The sequence below is a fragment of the Alosa sapidissima genome, chromosome 8, assembly GCF_018492685.1.
Source record: "Alosa sapidissima isolate fAloSap1 chromosome 8, fAloSap1.pri, whole genome shotgun sequence".
Classification (NCBI taxonomy): Eukaryota; Metazoa; Chordata; class Actinopteri; order Clupeiformes; family Clupeidae; genus Alosa; species Alosa sapidissima.
In genome coordinates this window covers 4,486,081-4,506,037 of record NC_055964.1, presented here as the reverse complement: position 1 = coordinate 4,506,037, position 19,957 = coordinate 4,486,081, and the positions used below count along the sequence as shown (strand labels likewise).

Below are 19,957 nucleotides of genomic sequence, written 5' to 3'. Positions count from 1 at the left end.
AGTAGAGATTCTTTGTTCCTCTGAATCAGAGTTAAAGAGCATAGAGAAGTGAGACAGGGCAGGAGGGTAGACAGGTCAGCAGAGATTCTCTGCTCCTCAGAAACAGAGTTAAATAGCATAGAGAAGTGAGACAGGGCAGGAGGGTAGACAGGTCAGCAGAGATTCTCTGCTCCTCAGAAACAGAGTTAAAGTGCATAGAGAAGTGAGACAGGATGAGAGAAGGGAGGCAGGTCAGTAGAACGTAGCAGGATGGTCTAAGGAGTAAGAGTAAGGCCTGCTTGACATTGCCTACCTCGTGGTTTGGTTACTGAACTGCTGCAGCTCGGTTGGAAGTGTGTATTCCACTCTGGCGCACCTACTGCCTACAAGTACTTCCTACATTGATTTTGAACTGCTGAACCGTTTACCTCACATGCAGCTTGAGCTGCACCTAACACGCATGTGGCATGAATGCTATAATCTGTTAACATGGGCACTGAAATGAAAATCAACAGGTACCACAGCAGTAACACAACACAGAGGTAGGCAATGTGAAACAGGCCTCCAGAGTAGAGAAACAACTGAAACAGGTAGTCTCAAGTGTAGTATGCTGGTTTGGGATGATTGAGATGAATAGCACAGATGTCTGAGACTGAGAAAGATACATTGGGTGTTTGCCTCATCACCCCCGGGCGCTGAAGAACAACAAAACTCAATTCATAGCACAGTGGCAGGCAGGCAGCACGGTACAGTTCAATATCCTTCTCCTCTGCAACGCAGCAATATGACACAAAAGTAGTGTAGACCGCTGGAATTAAACAACTGATAAAACAAACAAGACAAACAAACAAACACACAAGCATGATAAACAAACGTCACCTCTGTACTCCAGCACTACCCACAGCCCCCTTTACACACCCACCCACCCACCTGAGGAAGGGGATTCTCGGGGTCGGGGCAGTCGCCGAGCTTCTTGTAGGCGCCTGCCGAGCCGCGCAAGGCAAGCATGGTGCCGAGGTGCGAGAGGCGCGCCAACATTGGGGCCGCCCGAGCCAGGGAGCCAGCCAGAGCCACTCTACGTCCTGCCCTGTCCGATGCCAGAGCCAGTGGAGCCGTGCGCACAGTCACAGCTCCTCAGCAGCAGCAGCAGCAGCCCACAGGCCGACTGACCGAGACTCCCAGGCCATACCCACTCCAGTGCTCCCTCTCCCTCTCTCTTTTTTCTCTCTGTCTGTCCGTTTCCCACCCTCTCTCTTTCACGTCTCTCCCTCCCTCTCTCTCACTCTTTTCTCTCCCTCTATCTCTCTCTCACACCCTCATCATCTCTCGTTCTCTCCTTTCCTCTCTCACTGCCTGTTAAGTAGCATTCGGCGTAAAGGGGGTCACATGAGTCTCTCAGGAACAGGAGGACAGAAAAGAGAGAGAGGAAAGGAAGGATAAAGAGAAAGAAAGAAAGAAAGAAAGAAAGAAAGAAAGAAAGAGAGAGGGAGAGAGAGAGAAGGAGATTTCCTAATCGCTTTTGAATCAGTAACCCCCTTCTGTAATGGTACCAATCCGACGAGCTCTGTGAACCGAGAGTCACAACGAGCCGAGTCATGCCATGTGATTTCCTCTCCACACGCAGGCAAGGGAAGGGAGGGAAAAAAAAACTCCAGCGAGAATAAAAGGGACAGACAAATACTTCCAGGTTGGAGGTTATTCTACAGGATATTAGCCATCAAAAACACCAAAATAAACATCCGTCAGATTCATAGTCTGCCAGTGTATGTCTGCATGTTGTTCTTCGAATAAACATGAGCTGTGGAAATTAAAACTGTAAGCCTGCCACCATAATCAGCTCTAGGTGCACAGAGCGAGATTAAAGGGAAATAAGCTGGGTTATCACCGAGGGAAGGTAACACTGCTGAGATTACCCCCACTGTAATAAGCAGAAATCTGTTAGCATGCAAGCTAATGTTTTAAGCATGAGTACTGCTGCATTTTCTTCCCAGTTTGTCCTCTTGCCCTGAGGCATTCATAATGCATTCTCAGCTCTCAACTCCTGACTGCAGTGGTTTTAACCTCATACACATACAGCTGGGACTGACTGATAACTCACAAGAAAAAAGAGGAAAAGATGCTACAGTGGCATCATCACTGCGGGCAGACGTCCACTATGATGACCTTTTGCAAGTGTCAAACTCGACGGGAATGCGAGGATTAAAAAAATCTTTCCTCAACCGATTGTCTGGTCTGCCAGCCACAACCCGCTGGTCATCTATAAAGACCCTTTACGTGCGCTATTAAACCATAAGACCCTGGTTTTTCAGACACACTGCACCACCTCTGTCTCCCCACAGAGGGCGCTCACACACCAACAAAAAATTAGCCATCCTCTTATAAAGATGATGTCACCTCCTCAGGCATAAGCACACACATACAGACCACAATACTGACCGCCTAACCGTGTGACTTCATAACATTGTGGGCAAAACCTAATCTATGCCCCTGCAGATTCCGTTCATTAAACACGGAAAAGCATGTCGGCCGTTTATTACCACCCACAACGAGCATGTCCACCGATTAGGGCTTGGAGAGTGCCACTGATGGAAGACTCCATTGAGCCTGGGAAAGGATTCTTGCCACTACAATCAAAATGGTTCCATCAGAGCCGGTAGGAGGAGTTAGAAGCAGAAAACAGCTTGTTAACTAGAGCGAGTTGCCTTGACAACAGACAGAATAGGAGTGGTGGTGGTTGTGATGGTGGTGGTGGTGATGGGGGAACCTTTTTTCCCCTCCAAAAGAAAAAAAAAGTAACAGAGAAAGGGGCTTGGAGGAAAGAAAGAAAAGAGAAGTAAGGATGAATGGATGAAGAGATAGGGTCGGAGAAAGAAAGGCACCAGTGTGAGACTGGTGATGGAAGAGGATGGGAGGATGCAGGTGGCAGCTTGCGGTCGGGCTCACCAGCGAGGCAGACTTGATGGTGGCGAAACGCTCGCGGTTCTTATAGTTGTGGGCCTGGCTCTTGTCGGAGGAAGATGGACGGCCCTCGGCCCGCGCCTCGCGATGCGTGACGTCATCCCGGATGAACTGATGATCCTGATAAAGCAGGTGAAAGGAAACAAAAAAGAAAAGAAAAGAAGAAAAATCACTCACTGCTTCCTGTTCTGCACTCCTGTTATCAAGTCATTGTTATAAATCAATCAATGTTATCACCCCATGCTATCAATCATTTGCGAATAGCATCCCTATAACAAAACTCGTCATTACCGATGCCTCGGATAATGGTAGCACATGTGTGTGCTTGTCTAGCAAAGAGAAGAAGCACAAGAAGACAGAGACTGTACAAGAGGGCAGATGGAAAGTTAAGGGGAAGAGTGTGTCAAAAAATGTCTCATTCGCTTATACTCAAACTCAAACACACACACACACACTCAAGAGTAACACCAGGCAGGCCGCGGGGAGCTATTTATACACAACAGCAAAGAGCAGTTATGCACACACACACACACACACAGACACAATAAAAGCAGATAGGCATAAGAGAGTGATGTATACACAAAAGCAAAGTGGTCTCTCTCGCGCACTCTTTCTCTCTCTCGCTCACACACACACACACACTCTCTCTTTCTCTCTCCCTATTCTGTGAGTCTCAGCACAGCGTGGCTGCGATCGCCCTTTTAAGTCTGGCTAATAATTTATCCGTTGGACCCAAGCTGCGACCAGATGTGGCAGCTTTTCCTCTAGTTTGCGCTCCAGTCTCCTGCAGTGCCCTCTCTATGACCACTCCCCCACCCCTTTTCTAAAGCAGCCAACGAAAGATTATGCAAACATCAGTTCCTCTCCCTCTCTCCAGAATACAGACTCCGTGGACACTCGTAGCAACCTTCATAATTAGCTACCTTCATAAAGTAGCAGTGTGGTCACTCAAGACTAAGCAGCATAACATGGGCCACATGATTATGGTATCTGCACTTAACTTACTATCAACACTTCAGGGGCACAATGGTAGTTAGCTCCTACACTACAAAAACTGCTTTTCTAATTAAATCTAACCAAGTGTTATTAATCTTATATCTAGATCAAAAAATCTAGTTGGTATTGTTTTCAGTATAAAGAGACTTACCTAGCGCTTTCGCGTAAAATCATTTGACTTAATTTAAGAATAGTTTGATTTATTTTAAGACGTCTCACCCTGAAAACAAGCAAATTTGTATGCCAGTGCATTTAGCAAATTTGTCCTAAAAACAAGCAAATTTGTCTGCAAATGCGTTAAGTAAATTTGTCTTGATAAGGCTCCTTAAAATAAATCAGAGTCTTCTTAATTAAGTCAAAATGATCTTATGAGAGAGGGCTAGGTAAGTCTCTTCATACTAAAAACAATCCCAAATAGATGTTTTCATCTTTAATATAAGATTAATAACACTTAATTAGATTTTATTTTTTGCAGTGTAGGATCAAACTCAGTCACATTATTCTACTGTTCCACTTGGAACCAGACGTGATTCAAAGGATGTTACACTGCAATCTTAGAGAGGCCCTCTGAACACAGGTGTGGTTAAAAGGAGCACATCCACTAATCCAGATCACAGAGTTTAACCGAGACGGTTAACAACCAACAACCAACAGACAACCAACTAGTATCCAAGTAGTAACCCTTGAATAAAAGCTTAGGCATTTTTCAATATGGGCTCTGGTTTTAGATTTGTATCTTGTATTTTGTAGGGACAAAAAAATATTTAAAGTGGTCCAGTATTTGGATTAGAGAACTGAACAGTAAGCAACCACAAAATGGTTATACTGTGTAAGTCAATGGGGGAAGTCTCTGACAACATGGAAAGGATTCCCATAGAGACATACACCTGGGTCTGTTTACCTCAATACTTATGGAGTAACTATAGAACATGTCAGGGTTCCAGCCTGCCTTGGGAACCCTCTGAGGAATGAGGAGATATACCCAATATGTACTTAACTTAGAACATACACAGTACCAGTAGTCATTATGTTCCATTTAATTATTAAAAAGGCCTTCATCTTTTCCACTACTCACTCCTGCGAGTCTGATGATTCTGCACCTACATTTCCTCTGTGAGCTTGGAAATGGTTAAATGCAATTTATGTACTTCTACTTGTGCTTATGGAACTCTTTTCTCTCTTCTCTTTTCCCATCATTCTTTTCTATATTAAGCACATGTACGTGTGCTCTCTGCCACACTGCATTTCTCTTCCCTATAAAACATCCTGCAGGCTCGGAGGCCGTTCAGTAGAGAGCCGTGTGGTGTGGCCCCAGTGACCACTCAGTCATGGCATGGTGGCAAGCTGGACAGGGCACCAGGGGAAAGGGATCTTATCTGCGTGGCACTGGAGCAACAACATGTCACTTCTCGTTTGCCCTGCTGGCACACGTGCACACGCACGCCTGCCTGTCCGTCCGTCCGTCCACTCGCACACAGGGGGCTGCAGTCAGCTGTCCACTTGCCTACATGGTGCGCGTCGCACACAGGGGGCTGCAGTCAGCTGTCCACTTGCCTACATGGTGCGCGTCGCACACAGGGGGCTGCAGTCAGCTGGCATTAGCACCAGCTTACCCAACCCTTCCCCTGACAGCAGCACAAACAGCTATGTTTATACCTCGCTGTTGTGTTCGCACCAGGCAGACCCCGCTATCCCAAGCAACTTACAAAGTTGGTATGGCAGAGTTGGTATGGCAAAGGCAGTATGCAACCCAAAGCAACAGGAAGGGAAGAGGAAACTGTTGAGATTAAGGTGTATAATTTAGCAAAGAAACAACAGAGCTGTGGTTATGAAGGAGCCCTTATTGTCCACAGAGGTGAACTGAAGGTGAGGAGGCGCTAGTCAAGTCAGACAGGGAACAGACTGTTCCGTCTGGAAAGATCAGATGCCAAATGCTTTTGAGCTGAGATGCATGACTGGGTGCTTCTTAAGCACCACACTGGCAACTGCGACACAAAACAACATATGTCTGTGTGGAGCTATTATTTAAACACTGGAATGTGTGTCGGTGTGTGTTTATACCCTGGAATGTCCATGCATGCTGGTATGTGTGTGTGTGTGTGTGTGTACATGAACGCGTTTGTGCTAATAACAAGTTATGGGGAAGCTGTTCTCTGTCATCATTGTGACACGGAACAATGGTGCTTGACTGCATATTGACCCCTGAGGGGGTCAAACGTGTCACCTCGAGATGTGGAGGTTGGATGGAGTGTGTGTGTGTGTGTGTGTCGGGGTGACTCTGGGAGGAACAGACCTTTTTGGGGTGTTGTGAAGGCTCCAGTGTGCTGTCATAGGGGTGCATCATGGGCAGGTCGGCGCTCTCGTCCAGGACCTCCTGGATGCTGTTGACGCTGCTGCTCTGGCTGCCTGTGCTGACCGAGGTGCTGGGGATGGAGTGGTTGCTGCCGAGGCTGTTCACCTTACAGCTGGCCTGCTCGCCATCCTGGACACCACCAGAGAGGGGGGGAGGGGGGGGCAGTTAGAGAGGGGTTAACAGGCTTTGGGTGAGGCGTTCACAACATTCTCACCCACCCACACAAGCATGTCGATGCAAATCCACACATATTTACTCTCTCCCTCGTGCTTACATGCACACACACACCCTCTCTCTTGCACACACTCAGTCTCTCTCGTGCACGTGAATACACTTTCCCTCTCTCACACACACACACACACACACACACACACTTTCCTGGACTATGATATGCACACACGAAACTCAAACTTCACCACATTCCACATGGGGGAATTTTTTGGTATAATTGTTCCGTTTGTGTTCAGAACAACAGCACAATAGGCCCTTAGCCGCAGTTTGGCCTTTTAATGATCCTAATGCCTGAGCTAGCTGGCACTCATTCCGGAGAGGTAGCACTCACCCAATTACCAAATGCCCTGTGGCTGGCGTTAGCTCACGGTGGCGTTTGGCAGAACCACTCACCTGGATATCTATGTCAATCCGTCTTGGCCGCCTATGCTGTGAGCCAAAGGGCAGTAATGGCATTATCACGCTTCGCAGTCTCCCTCACAACAAACCATGTGGCCTTGTCAAACGCCACACCAACTGTGGGCCACCTAGAGTGCCTCCAAAGTGGAGGACTTCTGCCTGAGAGGGGGCTATCTGTAATCCCAACAGATTGGGACATAGGTCTATGTCTAGTCATATCTCTTTCTTCTATCTGGATGTATATTATCTACTCTATACCTCTAGGTGTATCTATAGCTATAGATTTACAAACATAAAATACAGATAAACAGTTAAAAAAAAGATGTTTACATGTTGTGCAAAAGGTTCTTGAAAGCTATAATATGGTCTTCTGCAGCAGTGTATACATTAAGAGCTTCTAAGGATATTCAACTTGTATCAGTCACAGAGGCATAGTACTGTGCAAAATGAACTGCATTGTGGGTAAGTCCATGATGATATGTTTATTGCTGTTTTATTGCACAACTACATGAGAGATTCAGGAGATTCTTCATTCTAATTGACTCCTCTAAGTGTCAAAAGGAACCTGCCAATGTTTGAACATTCCAGTGCGGGGCTTGATGGAATTTTCTATAGCGTGACGCACTTGGTGATGCACTTGGTGAGTGATGTTTGACAAGTCTGACAACCGCTTTGCACTTGTACTTGTACAGGAGAAGGAATGAATAAGATATTCAGGCCTTCCATAAGTGCCGTGCTAGTAGCACCCACCCTCCAATTCACATTAGCCACCCTCCAACAACACAACCCTCCTCACTCCCTCCCCCTCTCCCTTTCTCCTTCTCCTCACCTCCCCCCCAGCTCACCTCCTCTTCCTCTTGGGATTCTCCCATTGGTCCATTGTGTTTTTCCTGGTAGAGGATCTTCTTCATCTTGCGGTACTGCAGGTTGTCCAGCTCACGCACCGCATCCTTGGTCCGCTGGATGAGGTCGATGAGGACCCGGGGGGGACGCTCACGCCGCACAAAATCATGCTGGACAGACAAACAATAGACAAGGGGACAGACAGACAGACAGAAAGAAAGAAGGACAGAGAGATAAGTCAATGAAAAGCAGGTAAAGATAAAGAAGGATGGAGAGAGAGAGAGAGAGAGAGAGAAAGAAAGAAAGAAAGAAAGAAAGAAAGAGGGGACATACAAAGAGAAAGATAGTAGGACGGAGGAAGAGATAGCGAAAGAGATAGATAGATAGATAGACAGATAGATAGAGGTAGAGAGAGAGAGAGAATACACAAGAAGACAGACAGAGAGAGATGGAGAGAGACAAAGACAGACAGACAAATAGAGAGACAGCCACAGCTCAGTTAGCCACGGTCATTGCTTCCCCTTCTTGTGGATTCTACACAGGTGTCAGGGCAGGTAAGGTATTTACAAGAGAGAGACCGTAATAAAGAAAAGAAAAGATAAACTACGATTCATCCTCCTGCAGTAAAACAAAGGAAAAAAGAAAAAGCGACTATACAGACACAGAGATAGCATTATCGGAGCATGCTCTGTCTGTGGCTACGGCTAGAGGAAATGATTGATCTGATACCTGCACAAAAACGTCCTCGTCTGGTCTACTGGGAGGAATCTAATGGTGCATTTTGAGACACAAGTGAGCCTGGCGACCGTGCTTTAACCTTTCCCACGCAGCGCGGCTCGAGATCACATTCTGTGGACGGTGTCGAGACGGGAAACGGGAGCCCGGATCGGACCGTCATCTTGTGAAGTGCTGCTGCATGCCCCATTGCGTTACTCTGAATGTGCTGGGGATTACGTCACTCCCCCACCGGCTGCTGGCACGCAGCTGGCCGGCCACTAGAGGGCGCCGGTGCTTCAGCTCAGCTCAACCCCCCCCCCCCCCCCCCCCCCCCTCACACAAACGAGAGAGAACAAGTGAGTGTGAGATAGAGACAGAGAGGGAGTAAGTGTGTGAGAGAGAGAAAGAGAAGGAGAGAAAGAGAGGGAGAGAGGGAGAGAGAGAGAGAGAGGGAGTGCGTGAATGAGTGAGAGAGTGAGAAAAGAAGAGAGAGTACGCGAGAGCATGGCTGCCTGCTCGTCCAGTTTGTTCCTGATCAGTCCGTTCCACATGATTGGTTTAGCACAGACACTAATTCAGAGAGCGGAGAGAAAAGAAGAGAAGAAAGAAGAATAGAAAAGAGGAAGAGGAGAGGAGAGAGAACCTCAAGGGGACATCTCTCTAACAGAACTGAGGGGGTCGCTCTCCTCTCACAGGGTATCCAACCCCTTTGAACGCTGGGGCTCTGACATAGTGAGTGGGCGCTTGCTTTTCAAATGGGCAGCTGGGGCTGACCCCCGGGGGCCTGAAGAAAACTAATCTTCAGGATTATCTAAAAATGTGTGTGTGTGTGGAAGGAGAATAATTTACACAATCCCAACAGTGCGGAAGTGACTCAGACACTTCAATGCCTCCATCCATGTCTTGCAGTCTCTCTTACCAAGCTTAGCTGGCTAATACACCCCAGACACCTGTCCTACTTAGAGCAGAGCTACCTGTGCAGTCAAAGCCCCCTGTAAACCCTCCCACACATTCAGACCCCAGTCTGAAATAACCCCCCCACCCCCCCCCCCCCCCACACACACACACACACACACACATCCCTCGTCCACAGTAAGATAAAGAGGATCGGGACATTCAGTAAGTGAGGGAGCAGGACCTGAGGGCAAGGCTTTGAACATTAAACTAAAGATTAGTGACCTCTTTCCCTTGCCCCCAAAGCTCCAATGTGGAGACCAGCATGGTGTTTAAATGGGGTCTGTGTTAGGCTGGGGTGGTAGTGGGGAGCAGGAGGGGGGCAATCTGGGGGAGGCCAAGAGGGTAGCCTGTCAGCCCTGGGGCTCAGCAGCCTTTAATGCCTCCAGGGGCGAGGGGCAGGAGAAGGTCAAAACATTCATACAGCACATACATTCCACTCAAACACACCTGCATATACTGTATACACAACATGATTGCCCCCCACCACCCCAAGTGTGAAAGGCCAAACCAAGACCATAAAGCTCTTAGCTCAGAAGAAATAGGATTACCTGTCGGCAGCCAAACAAACAAAAAGCTCAACTTGTACCCAGTCAGGAAGCACAAAAAGATGAGGACAGAGTCACTTCCTGTGTCGTCTTCAATCACAGGCCTCTCTGGCATCCAGGCAGGTCACAAGCAAATAATAATGGCAGTCTGTTCATTTGTTGCACACAACATTTACTCAAACACACACACACATAATTCTCATTTCTTTACTGACCCACCAAGCAGCGGGCTTAGCACTATAATAAGTGAAGCGATTGTGGGACTAACTGTGTTGCATGAGTGTGTGCAAGACACACAGATGACGGACTCAGTTCAACTCTGCAGCTGCCATCAAAGAGAATACAGACAGAAAAAAGAACTGAAGAGAAAAAATGAGAGAGACAGAGAGGTCATGCGCATGACAGAAAGAGTGAAGAGGAAGAATGAGAGAAGACAGACAGACAGACAGACAGACAGACAGACAGAGAGAGAGAGAGAGAGAGAGAGAGAGAGAAGGAAGTGAACTTACTCTCAGTAACTCAGCAGAGGAGGGTCTATCCTGAGGAATTTTTAGTAGGCAGTAGTCGACGAAGCTCCGGAAGGGGTCAGACCTTTAGAGGAAGTCAGAAGGAGCCTGATTAAGATAACTGAAACTAAACAGTGTGCTGCAGACTGACGGGAATCCATACAGGAAACTAAAACACTCTCACACACACACACACACAAAATACAAGCTGGCTTTAAGAGCTTCAATCATGTTGGTGTTACACTCTTTTCCAAAATGTATAGAAACGGTGACACTTTTACAGGAAATGTCACATTGTACCATAACATACAGACTCAAGGTCAGGTTCAAAATAACTTGCTTTTTTCCATAAGGGTACTTCCTGGTGTAACTGACATGCTGGTATAGTCAGTCAGCGCTGCATGAGTCAGGCTCCATCATGCACAGAATTAACAGATTACTAGGTCAGGTGTGCTGATCGTGTACAATGTTAGGTTATAGGATATGCCTTTTGCTTTCAAAAACATAATTTGCCATCAGAATGTCTTTAAAGCATTAGGTCATGGAGAGTTCCGTGAGGGATGGAGGTTACTTTTCTAGTGTAATCTGTCCATGTAAGAGTGTGTGTGTGTGTGTGTGTGTGTGTGTGTGTGTGTGTGTGTGTGTGTGCGCATGTTTATGTATAAATCTGTGTGCATGTGCAGTATATCTGAATGGCTATATGCATGCTTGTGTATGTGTGTGTATGGAGTCACTTATGTAAGAGTATTCTTTGGCTAGGAGGGAGAGAAGGTCTGGGTCTGGGCCGGGCTTACCACTCGTTGGACTGGAGTGTGGGAGAGTCGTTCTGGGCGATGTGATATAAGGCACTCATAGCGTTCATGTTGAACAGGGGAGGCTTGCGTTCCGCTGCACAAGGAGGGAGGAAGAGAAAAAGACAAGAGAGGAAGAGATTGTGAAATAGGGAGAGAGGGAAGGGATACAGGGAGGGAGGGAAGGGATGAACAAGAGAGAGTGTGAGAGAGAGAGAGGGAGAGTGGAGATTGAAAGGATGAACAGACATAAAGCAGACTTGACTCACTGAGTATCTTTTGGGCTCAACCTTCAAGTAATTTGGAGGGGATACAATTTAGCCCATAAATAGCAGTAAGAGTTATTACTGGAAATGACCACGCTGCCCTATGGTCATAATCTAAATATGCAGAGCCCAATATAACTTATCCATGACTTCAAGATAAGATCCACATGCATGCCAGCATGGAGACATGGGCACACACACGCACGGGCACACACGCGCACACACACACACACCTACACTTTCCAGTACCTCTTAAACACTTCCATCTTATCATTATCACAACCAATTATAGGTATGTTTGTGCAAGTCTTTGGCTCTGTAAAGCACTCTGAGACAGCTTAGTCTTAAGAGTTCATGGTTAATGACGCTATATAAATGGAGAACATTGTCCTGAATGGAGTGCAAAGTCAATGTTCATATATAGATCATAAAGGGGCTCGTGCAATGTGTGTTAAGCTACATTCAGTCCAGCGAGGCAGTAATGACAGCCTGAAGCAGACATACTCACCCAGCTCTATACAGGTGATGCCCAAGGACCAGATATCCACCTTCCCTTCGTACTGCCCCTCATCCATGGCCAAAATCACCTCTGGGGCCATCCTGTGAACAAACAAACACATAAATAAATAAACAAACAACTATCAATATGTATGATCGGTTTAATCAAATATCTGAGGGAGATACTGACTCATGAACCACACCATAAATCAAAATAAGTCTTACAGGTCAGAGGGGGAAAACATTCTGAACTCTATGGCCAAACAATGTGTGTCAAATACCACAGTCCACTGACTTGCGTATAAAATTTTTTTTTTTTATTTATTTTTTTTTTATCTTATCAGGAGATTACAATGGTGGTAAAATCATTTGCCTTTACAGCCCAACACAGGCCACTGAGGGGCCTGTGCTAATGTGAGCTGAACAGTGTGAAACTAATTAGACCAAACCATTTTTGACACTTTCCTTCTAGAAGGCATGATTTGCAGTCAAAAAAGATGTCGCTGTCAAATTTCAGAAGAAATCACAAAGAACCTTGACGGTATCTAAGTGTGTGGACACTTATACCAATATTTGTTTGTCAGGAAATTACTTTTTTTCTGAACATGTGGTGTCAGATACATTTCAGTAGACTGGCTGACAGCATTCTGGCTGGGGTGTTAGCACAGGCGGGCGCACTGACCAGTACGGCGTCCCCACAAAGGAGTTGGCCGGAGAGGAGATGGACGCTGAGCCAAAGTCGGCCAGCTTGACTTGGCCCGGCTCAGTCAGCAGGATGTTTCCAGCCTTCACATCCCTGACAACAAGAGGAATTCATTTACAGAATTAGAATCAGAATCAGATTTTAATTCGCCAAGTATATTCACACATGCAAGGAATTTGGTTCGGGCCGTTGGTGTCTTTCTGCCAAACAGCAACTAGACAGTGACATACAGACAGTATATATAGTATGTACAAACATATTACAGTATATACAGATAGAACATAATAAACAAGCAATTTACAATATATAAAGCAATATACAGGTTATATAAAAATACATTTACAGTCATTTGTTTATTTAGTACACACTTCTGACAATAACATAGAGTGCAGCTATAGGTACACAGATACAGAGTGCTAGTTTTATCTGTATTATAACAATGTGGCTGCTGTTGCCACTGTCTTTCCATGATATAGGTAATATGCAGAAGTCAAACACAGGTCTGGTATGAGGAAGAAAACAGCACCTTCACCGACAGTCACAAAATTATATGGTTATTGCTCCCATCTCCATGTGGAAACTCTGAGGCTGTTCTCTCACTTTTTTTCTATGATGCAACAGTGTAATAGCGAGATAAAAAAAACCAATAAAAACAAACAACAAATATAGCTGCAAGCAGCAATGAGGGGGCCAAGCAGAAGGTTCAGCAGGCCAGATTTGCCATGTAAGTCAATGCCATTGCATCAGACATATAGCCTTAAGCAGTCACAGCAAGTTCCATGCCATACAACCCAAGATTGGCTGAGTTACAAGGTCAAGTTTCACATCAAAACATAACTGATTTTGTGGGGCTGAACCAGGGCTGAGTGTCGGCGCCCCCTCCCCCAGCCAGCCCACCGCCGCAACCGCAACCGCCCCTGCCCATCCCACCCCGTCCCACCCTTGCACGCACACATTAGAATGAACTGGATGGAACTTGCGGTCATCAGTTTCACATCAAAAATAAAAGATTGACTGAGATATGATCACACTTGCTGTTATTGAAACACAGAGGTCAAAAATTGACGTCATAGGGTGTGTTGAACTCGGCTTGGCCCAAGGATTCCAATGATACCTCATTTTGACATTCGGGTCAACGAGTCAAAAGTTACGTCCGTGAACATCCGTCCAACTTTGGCCTGTTGGTGGCGCTAGAGCATTGGAGGAGCCGGCATGAAACTTGGTGAAATTAATTATTGGACTGTACCCAATCAGTGTGCCAAATTGTATAACTTTTTATCAGACGGTTCTATGGACTGCCATTGACTTCCATTGCAGAATAATGCACATCAGCAACTATTGGCCAAAATGCCTTTTTGTCAATTACAGAGCCTCCTAGAGGCCAAAGGTCACCAAATTTCTTGAGCGTCCTCCTGATGGGGTCTGAGGTACATGTACTAAGTTTGGTTTTGATACATGAAAGCGTTGCTGAGATATAAGCTCATTTACTGTTTGGTGGCTTTGCCGCAAATTTCGATTGGCTGTTACAGGAGAATGCTTCTGTCAATTGTTCCAAAAAGCAATGCACTGATCAGGCATGGTCTGAAGATGGTCTCTGCCAATTTTGGTGAGGATCAGCTGAAATTTGTGACCTCCGAAAACTTTGTGTTTTTGATTAAATCCAATATGGCGGCGGAATTAATTATGATGACATCACAAGTTGACCTGGGTCGGCTTAAGGAACTCCAACAGTATTACCAGACACCACTAGTGCGTTTTAATTCTAAGCACAACAGCAGCTACAAGCCAAAAAACATGTTTCTTAATTGCAGCGCCCCCTAGAGGTCAAAGGTCACCAAATTTTTTCAGCGTCCTCCTGATGGGGTCCTCACTCCATCTATAAAGTTTGGCTTTAATACATGCAAGGGTTGCTGATATATGATCTCACTTCCTGTTTGGCAGCTTCACCGCAAATTTCGATCGGATATTACGGGTGAACGGTTTTAGTTCCGAAGACAAAACACCACAACTTTTGTGAGGCTTGGTTTGAAGATCATGTGTGTCAAGTTTGGTGACGATCGGACAAAATTTGTGACCTGTGATGGCGGAAAATGACGTCATATGACGTTGAACTCGGCTTGGTCCAAGGATTCCAACGATACCTAATTTTTGACAGTCGGTTTAACAGGTCAGAAGTTACGTGTGTGAACGCACGTCCAACTTTGGCCTGTTGGTGGCGCTAGAGCGCTCTAGGTGCCGACATGAAACTTGGTGAAATTAATGATTGGACTGTCCTCAATCAGACGGTTCTATGGGCTGCCATAGACTCCCATTCGAGAAGAAAAAAGAATAATAAGAAAACGAAGAAACACAATAAAAACAAACAAAAGAACAGACAACAACAACAACAGATTCCAGTTAGGGATGTAACGATTACCGGTATAAATGGTAAACCGCGATAAAAATGTTGACGATAACAATTACCGTTTTCTTTTCAAATATCATAATTATCACGGTTGATTACCGCGGTGTGGAAACCGTGTGTTTAATCCTTCCCAGCTTCATCCGAGCCTGCTTTTGACATACAGTAGGCCTGGTACAATAAAACAAAACTGGTACTCTACTGATTCTGTTGTCCAATTGATGGTTTTAACTACGATTCAGATTAGGCTACACCTGATTTTAAAAGGCGGAACATTTTCACCGCAAAATGTGCACTATATCATGTAGCTACTCTGTGTCTTTTTATGTTCGCTTCCACATTAAATCCATTCCACTCACGTCATCAGGAGAATACAGTAGCCTAAAGTTTATTTCAAACGCTTACTTTGGTCTCATTCATTGGATCCAAATAACAGAAATCACAAACTCCAAGTTATGATATGGTAAGTTAAGCTATAAGCACATACCCAATTAAACATGACCAAGAAAAAAGTGAACGGGACACTTTTTGAAACTATTTCAGCTTGTGTAGGCCTATCAGTGCTTTCTGAACATATTGAACACACTTTTAGAAATACTGTGATAATAGCGAAAACCGTGATAATTTTTGTCACTATAACCGTGAGGTTAAATTTTCATACCGTTACATCCCTTATTCCAGTTCAGCATCAAACAGAAGTGTTGTCAATCCACTCAACACCCAACAAGCTGGGTAGTGGGATGGCTCACCTGTGAATCATGTTGTGGGAATGTAGATAAGCTAGTCCCAGCAAGGCACCATGGGTTATGGCAGCGATTTCCACCTCTTGGAGTGGTTTCTTATGAACTGATCATGTAACAGGGTGGAGAGAAGAAGGCTATGTGTTAGAACAACATATTCTAGTTATGCACGTCACATCACAGCAAGACAAATATGCCGGTCTAGTGGCAGCCTGTTTAATTAGCTTTCTGCAATGTCCCCTTGGGCAGTGAGAAGCAGATCACTGCCCTTCTCCTACCTTACATGCCGTGTGGAATTGATCGTGTTATGTCATGTCGCTAAGCGGCAGGTGTCAACCTTCAACCTGAAGCAACACACTAGACAGCCAGGCCAGCAGCTTACATGGCAGGCCCCTTCCTGAGGCAGAAGGTACTTTCATACAATTCAAGATGTGCTCTCATACCTTCACATACTTCAAGTGGTGGGCTAGACTTGTAGTAAGAGGTCATGGGCCTCCAGTCTCTCTTACACTGAATCAACTTTATTCATTTCTATGATACTGCCGCTAAACGGTGACTGCAGTTAGGTCTAATTTAGTGGCTGTAACACCAATGAAAAATAAAATATCATTGACATTCTAAACAATCATGTGATGGGATCGGGATCTGTCTAGGGCTGGGACGGTATGGATTTTTTCTTACCACGGTTGAAAAGCAAGAAATTACTGCGATTTCGCGGTATACAGCTGGAATCCAAAACCTTGAATCCATGTCATAAGATGGTTCCTCACATTACACATCACGACATTACATACTATTTGCAGGCCAATGTTTCACTGATTTTTTTTCATGGAGTAAACATGTATGACTCCTTTCTGGCCAAATTTCACAGCTTTCAAGTCTAACGTCTTCGACGTAAATCGAGGTTGAACGGAAAGAATAGAAAAGTGTTACGATTGTGCCAGTTCTCCCCTACTCTCACATAATAAACAAATGTAATGTTGGAACAATGCGCTCCCCAACACAAACGCGAAAGTTCGGGTTTGCTTCATCTTTTGATGATAAGTTTTGAACTTCAACCTTGAATCCATGTCATCACAACATTACACACTATGTGCAGGCCAATTATTGTGGTAATGCGGTTACCGTCCCAGCCCTAGTTCTGTCTTAGATTTATTATGTATGATAGACACAGGTGTTTGTGTTCTAATTCTCTCAACTTACCCTCTAGTAGGTCGGAAGCAGAGCCCAAACAGTACTCCATTACTAACTAAAACAGGAAAACATTAAAGAGACAAAAAATAATAAGAAAATAATAGAACATCTACTAAGTTGTCAACAATTGTGTTTTCAACATTGTAAAATCTCAGGTGAACCATTAAAAATCACATTTAAACAGCAACAACAACAACCACATCTCAATCTCATTTAGTTCATTTTACAACCTCAGCATGAAAACAAAGACAGACTTTCTCCCTGAGATATAGTAAACACAAATCATTCCTGATTATGAACCAGGAGGAAAAAGATTGTGATAAACCCAGACAGCTACAGCTTCTCTACTAATGGGTAATCCCATTAAAGTATCGTCTGGTTAATGGTAACAAGATGTAAACGTAGTGGGCGCAACAGAGACTGACCCAGGCAGTGTTGTCCTTTAAGTAGCAGCCTTTGTACTCGATGGTGTTGGGATGTCTCAGCTGTTCCAGAAACTTCACCTCTTTGATGATGTCCTGCCATTTCTTCATAAGGGAAAGGGGGAGAGAGGAAGGTCAGGTGAATTGAATGTGGAATTAGTGGCCAATGCTTAAATGTCATGGCCTGTCCAACATTGTTACAACACCTTTCCGGAAAAGGTTTTAGGTTAATGAATACCAGACTTAGTGATTGTAGACAATGCCAACCGTGTTTATTCATAAAACTATTAATAGAACATCGAAGATACTATCAAGACTACTTACAGTATCATTAACAGGGCTCAAATTTCACTGCGGGATTGCGGGTATTGCGCATAATTTGTTCAAGTCCCGCAACTCTAGCCATCATAATGCGAGAAATTCCCGCATACACTTTTACAGCCTGTCTGATGACGTTAATATAATCATGAAGTGGCGTGAATGCGGTGCTATTGACCGGACGGATCAACTACCGAGTTGAATTGAACATAGCCTAATGCAGACGCAGACACACACACAGAGAGAGAGAGAGCGAGAGAGAGAACCACTTTGCGCTTAAGCAAATATGCTACGCAACCATGGCAAACTTTTACATCTGGAAAGAGCTCCTTGGTAACTATCCTGCTAGCTCAGGTCATGTCAACACTTGATCCCAGAAAGATTGTCTTCAACTTGTTAGTTTTTTGAACATTTATTTTATCTAGTGACATGGAAAACATAATGAATTGCATCCACATATCCTTATGCACTATGCACAACTTTTATTCACTAGCGACTAGCCTAAAACCGTCAGGCTGAAGGGAGGCTAATTACTCTCATGTATTTCTTAAAGTGACAGGCACTCAATTACACCTACTCATCACCCATAGATATATATACTGACAGTATATCTATTACCCTGGAAATCCAGAGTTCTCACGAGAGCACAATGGCAAAGAGCAATAATGCACGTTACTTTTCCCCCAACATTCCGGGGAACCACCTAAACTGATGAAGACAGCGCTGCAACGTTGGAGGACAGTACACATGGGTCGTAGTGTTATCCGATCGCGTCGAAGCCGAAATCATTCAGAGTAAGCATGGTCTAGTGTTATCCAATTGTGTGCAGTGAGAATTTTAAATGCATACTTGTTGCCGCCCCTCGAGTTGGGCCATTACATTGTTCTTTGCCAGACCCTTAATCTTTCTAGATTATCAGGGTCTGGATTTTCCAGGCTATATATCTATGCTCATCACCAATGTGCACTCAATTAGACCTACACACCACATTAAAGATATGCCTAAGTGTTATAGTTTAAACGTCAATATGAAGCATTCAAATGTTGTATGTTTAGCTACTAGTAATTACTAGTAAAATGCTATACATTAAAAAATATATTATTAACTAAATACACTCCATATGAATTTAAAATTGTGTGCGTGGAGAGAGTTAAGCAGAATCTAGGATGTTCACTGTTGTGAAAGATCCCACTACAGTATATATTACTGATGACGAGGGTGGTGGGGGCCCCAAAGTCAAACACATTTTTAAAAAAGTATCGAAGAAGTATCGAAATCGCAATTCTTGACTTGGTATCAGAATCGAACCCCCCCTCCCCCCCAAATTGTGTAAATCCCCCCACATGAATAACCTAAGGGGGGAATTCCCCCCTATTTTGAAAAATGAATGTTAAGCCCTGATTAACAATGATTTATAGAAGATCAAGATCTCTTTATAGAGTGCTATAGAGCGGTCCATCATACTGACCTCTGTGGTCTGTTTGCCATTGTAGGACATCTTCTTAATGGCCACCACCTCACTGGTGTATGAGTTCCGGGCCTGACAGAGAAAAACATGGAATATATATGAAACAAATATCATATCTCGGAGAGGGAGCCTGAGAAACGGCTACCACATCCAAGGAAGGCAGCAGGCGTGCAAATTACCCATTACCGACACGGTGAGGTAGTGACGAAAAATAACAATACAGGTCTCTTTCGAGGCCCTGTAATTGGAATGAGCGTATCCTGAAACAAATATCAAAACATACCTTTTAATAAAACAATAATACATATTACTTATACATATAATATACTCTTCATAATGTTAACAATAAAAGGGTTACACATGATTTAACAGGAAAGGTTGAAGGCTCTCTGCAGTCATTGTAGTGAAGTAGCCCAAGACCTTCAAGGTGCAGTATCATTTTTGTTGTCAAAAGCTGAAAATGACTACCGACAACATTTTGTGCATGATTAGAAAAGACAGCATTTCCCAATATTCATGTGCACTCTATGGATTTACAAGCACACTTCTGCTTCAGGCAAGCTGCTGATCTATTTTTTTCTTGCTTTTATTTTTGGCCTAATTCTGAGAGTAGAAAACATATAGAGTGTAGATATTAGAATGGTCTAGAAAATACAGCATAAATATAACCGG

General features: G+C 44.5%; 1 protein-coding gene across 5 annotated transcripts in view; it reads right to left on the bottom strand.

The window, feature by feature from the left end:
- taok3a (TAO kinase 3a) overlaps window positions 1–19,957 on the bottom strand; it is a 72,242-nt gene that overhangs the window by 13,991 nt on the left and 38,294 nt on the right. For all 5 annotated transcript variants that reach the window (XM_042102458.1, XM_042102462.1, XM_042102457.1 and 2 more), the window contains 11 exons: window positions 19,286–19,357; window positions 17,503–17,604; window positions 17,087–17,132; window positions 15,893–15,989; window positions 12,722–12,835; window positions 12,050–12,141; window positions 11,279–11,372; window positions 10,488–10,569; window positions 7,762–7,929; window positions 6,227–6,415; window positions 2,923–3,057 (listed from right to left, as the gene is read on the bottom strand). In XM_042102458.1, the coding sequence (XP_041958392.1) occupies window positions 2,923–3,057; window positions 6,227–6,415; window positions 7,762–7,929; window positions 10,488–10,569; window positions 11,279–11,372; window positions 12,050–12,141; window positions 12,722–12,835; window positions 15,893–15,989; window positions 17,087–17,132; window positions 17,503–17,604; window positions 19,286–19,357 (1,191 nt within the window). The remainder of the gene's footprint in view (window positions 1–2,922; window positions 3,058–6,226; window positions 6,416–7,761; window positions 7,930–10,487; window positions 10,570–11,278; window positions 11,373–12,049; window positions 12,142–12,721; window positions 12,836–15,892; window positions 15,990–17,086; window positions 17,133–17,502; window positions 17,605–19,285; window positions 19,358–19,957) is intronic.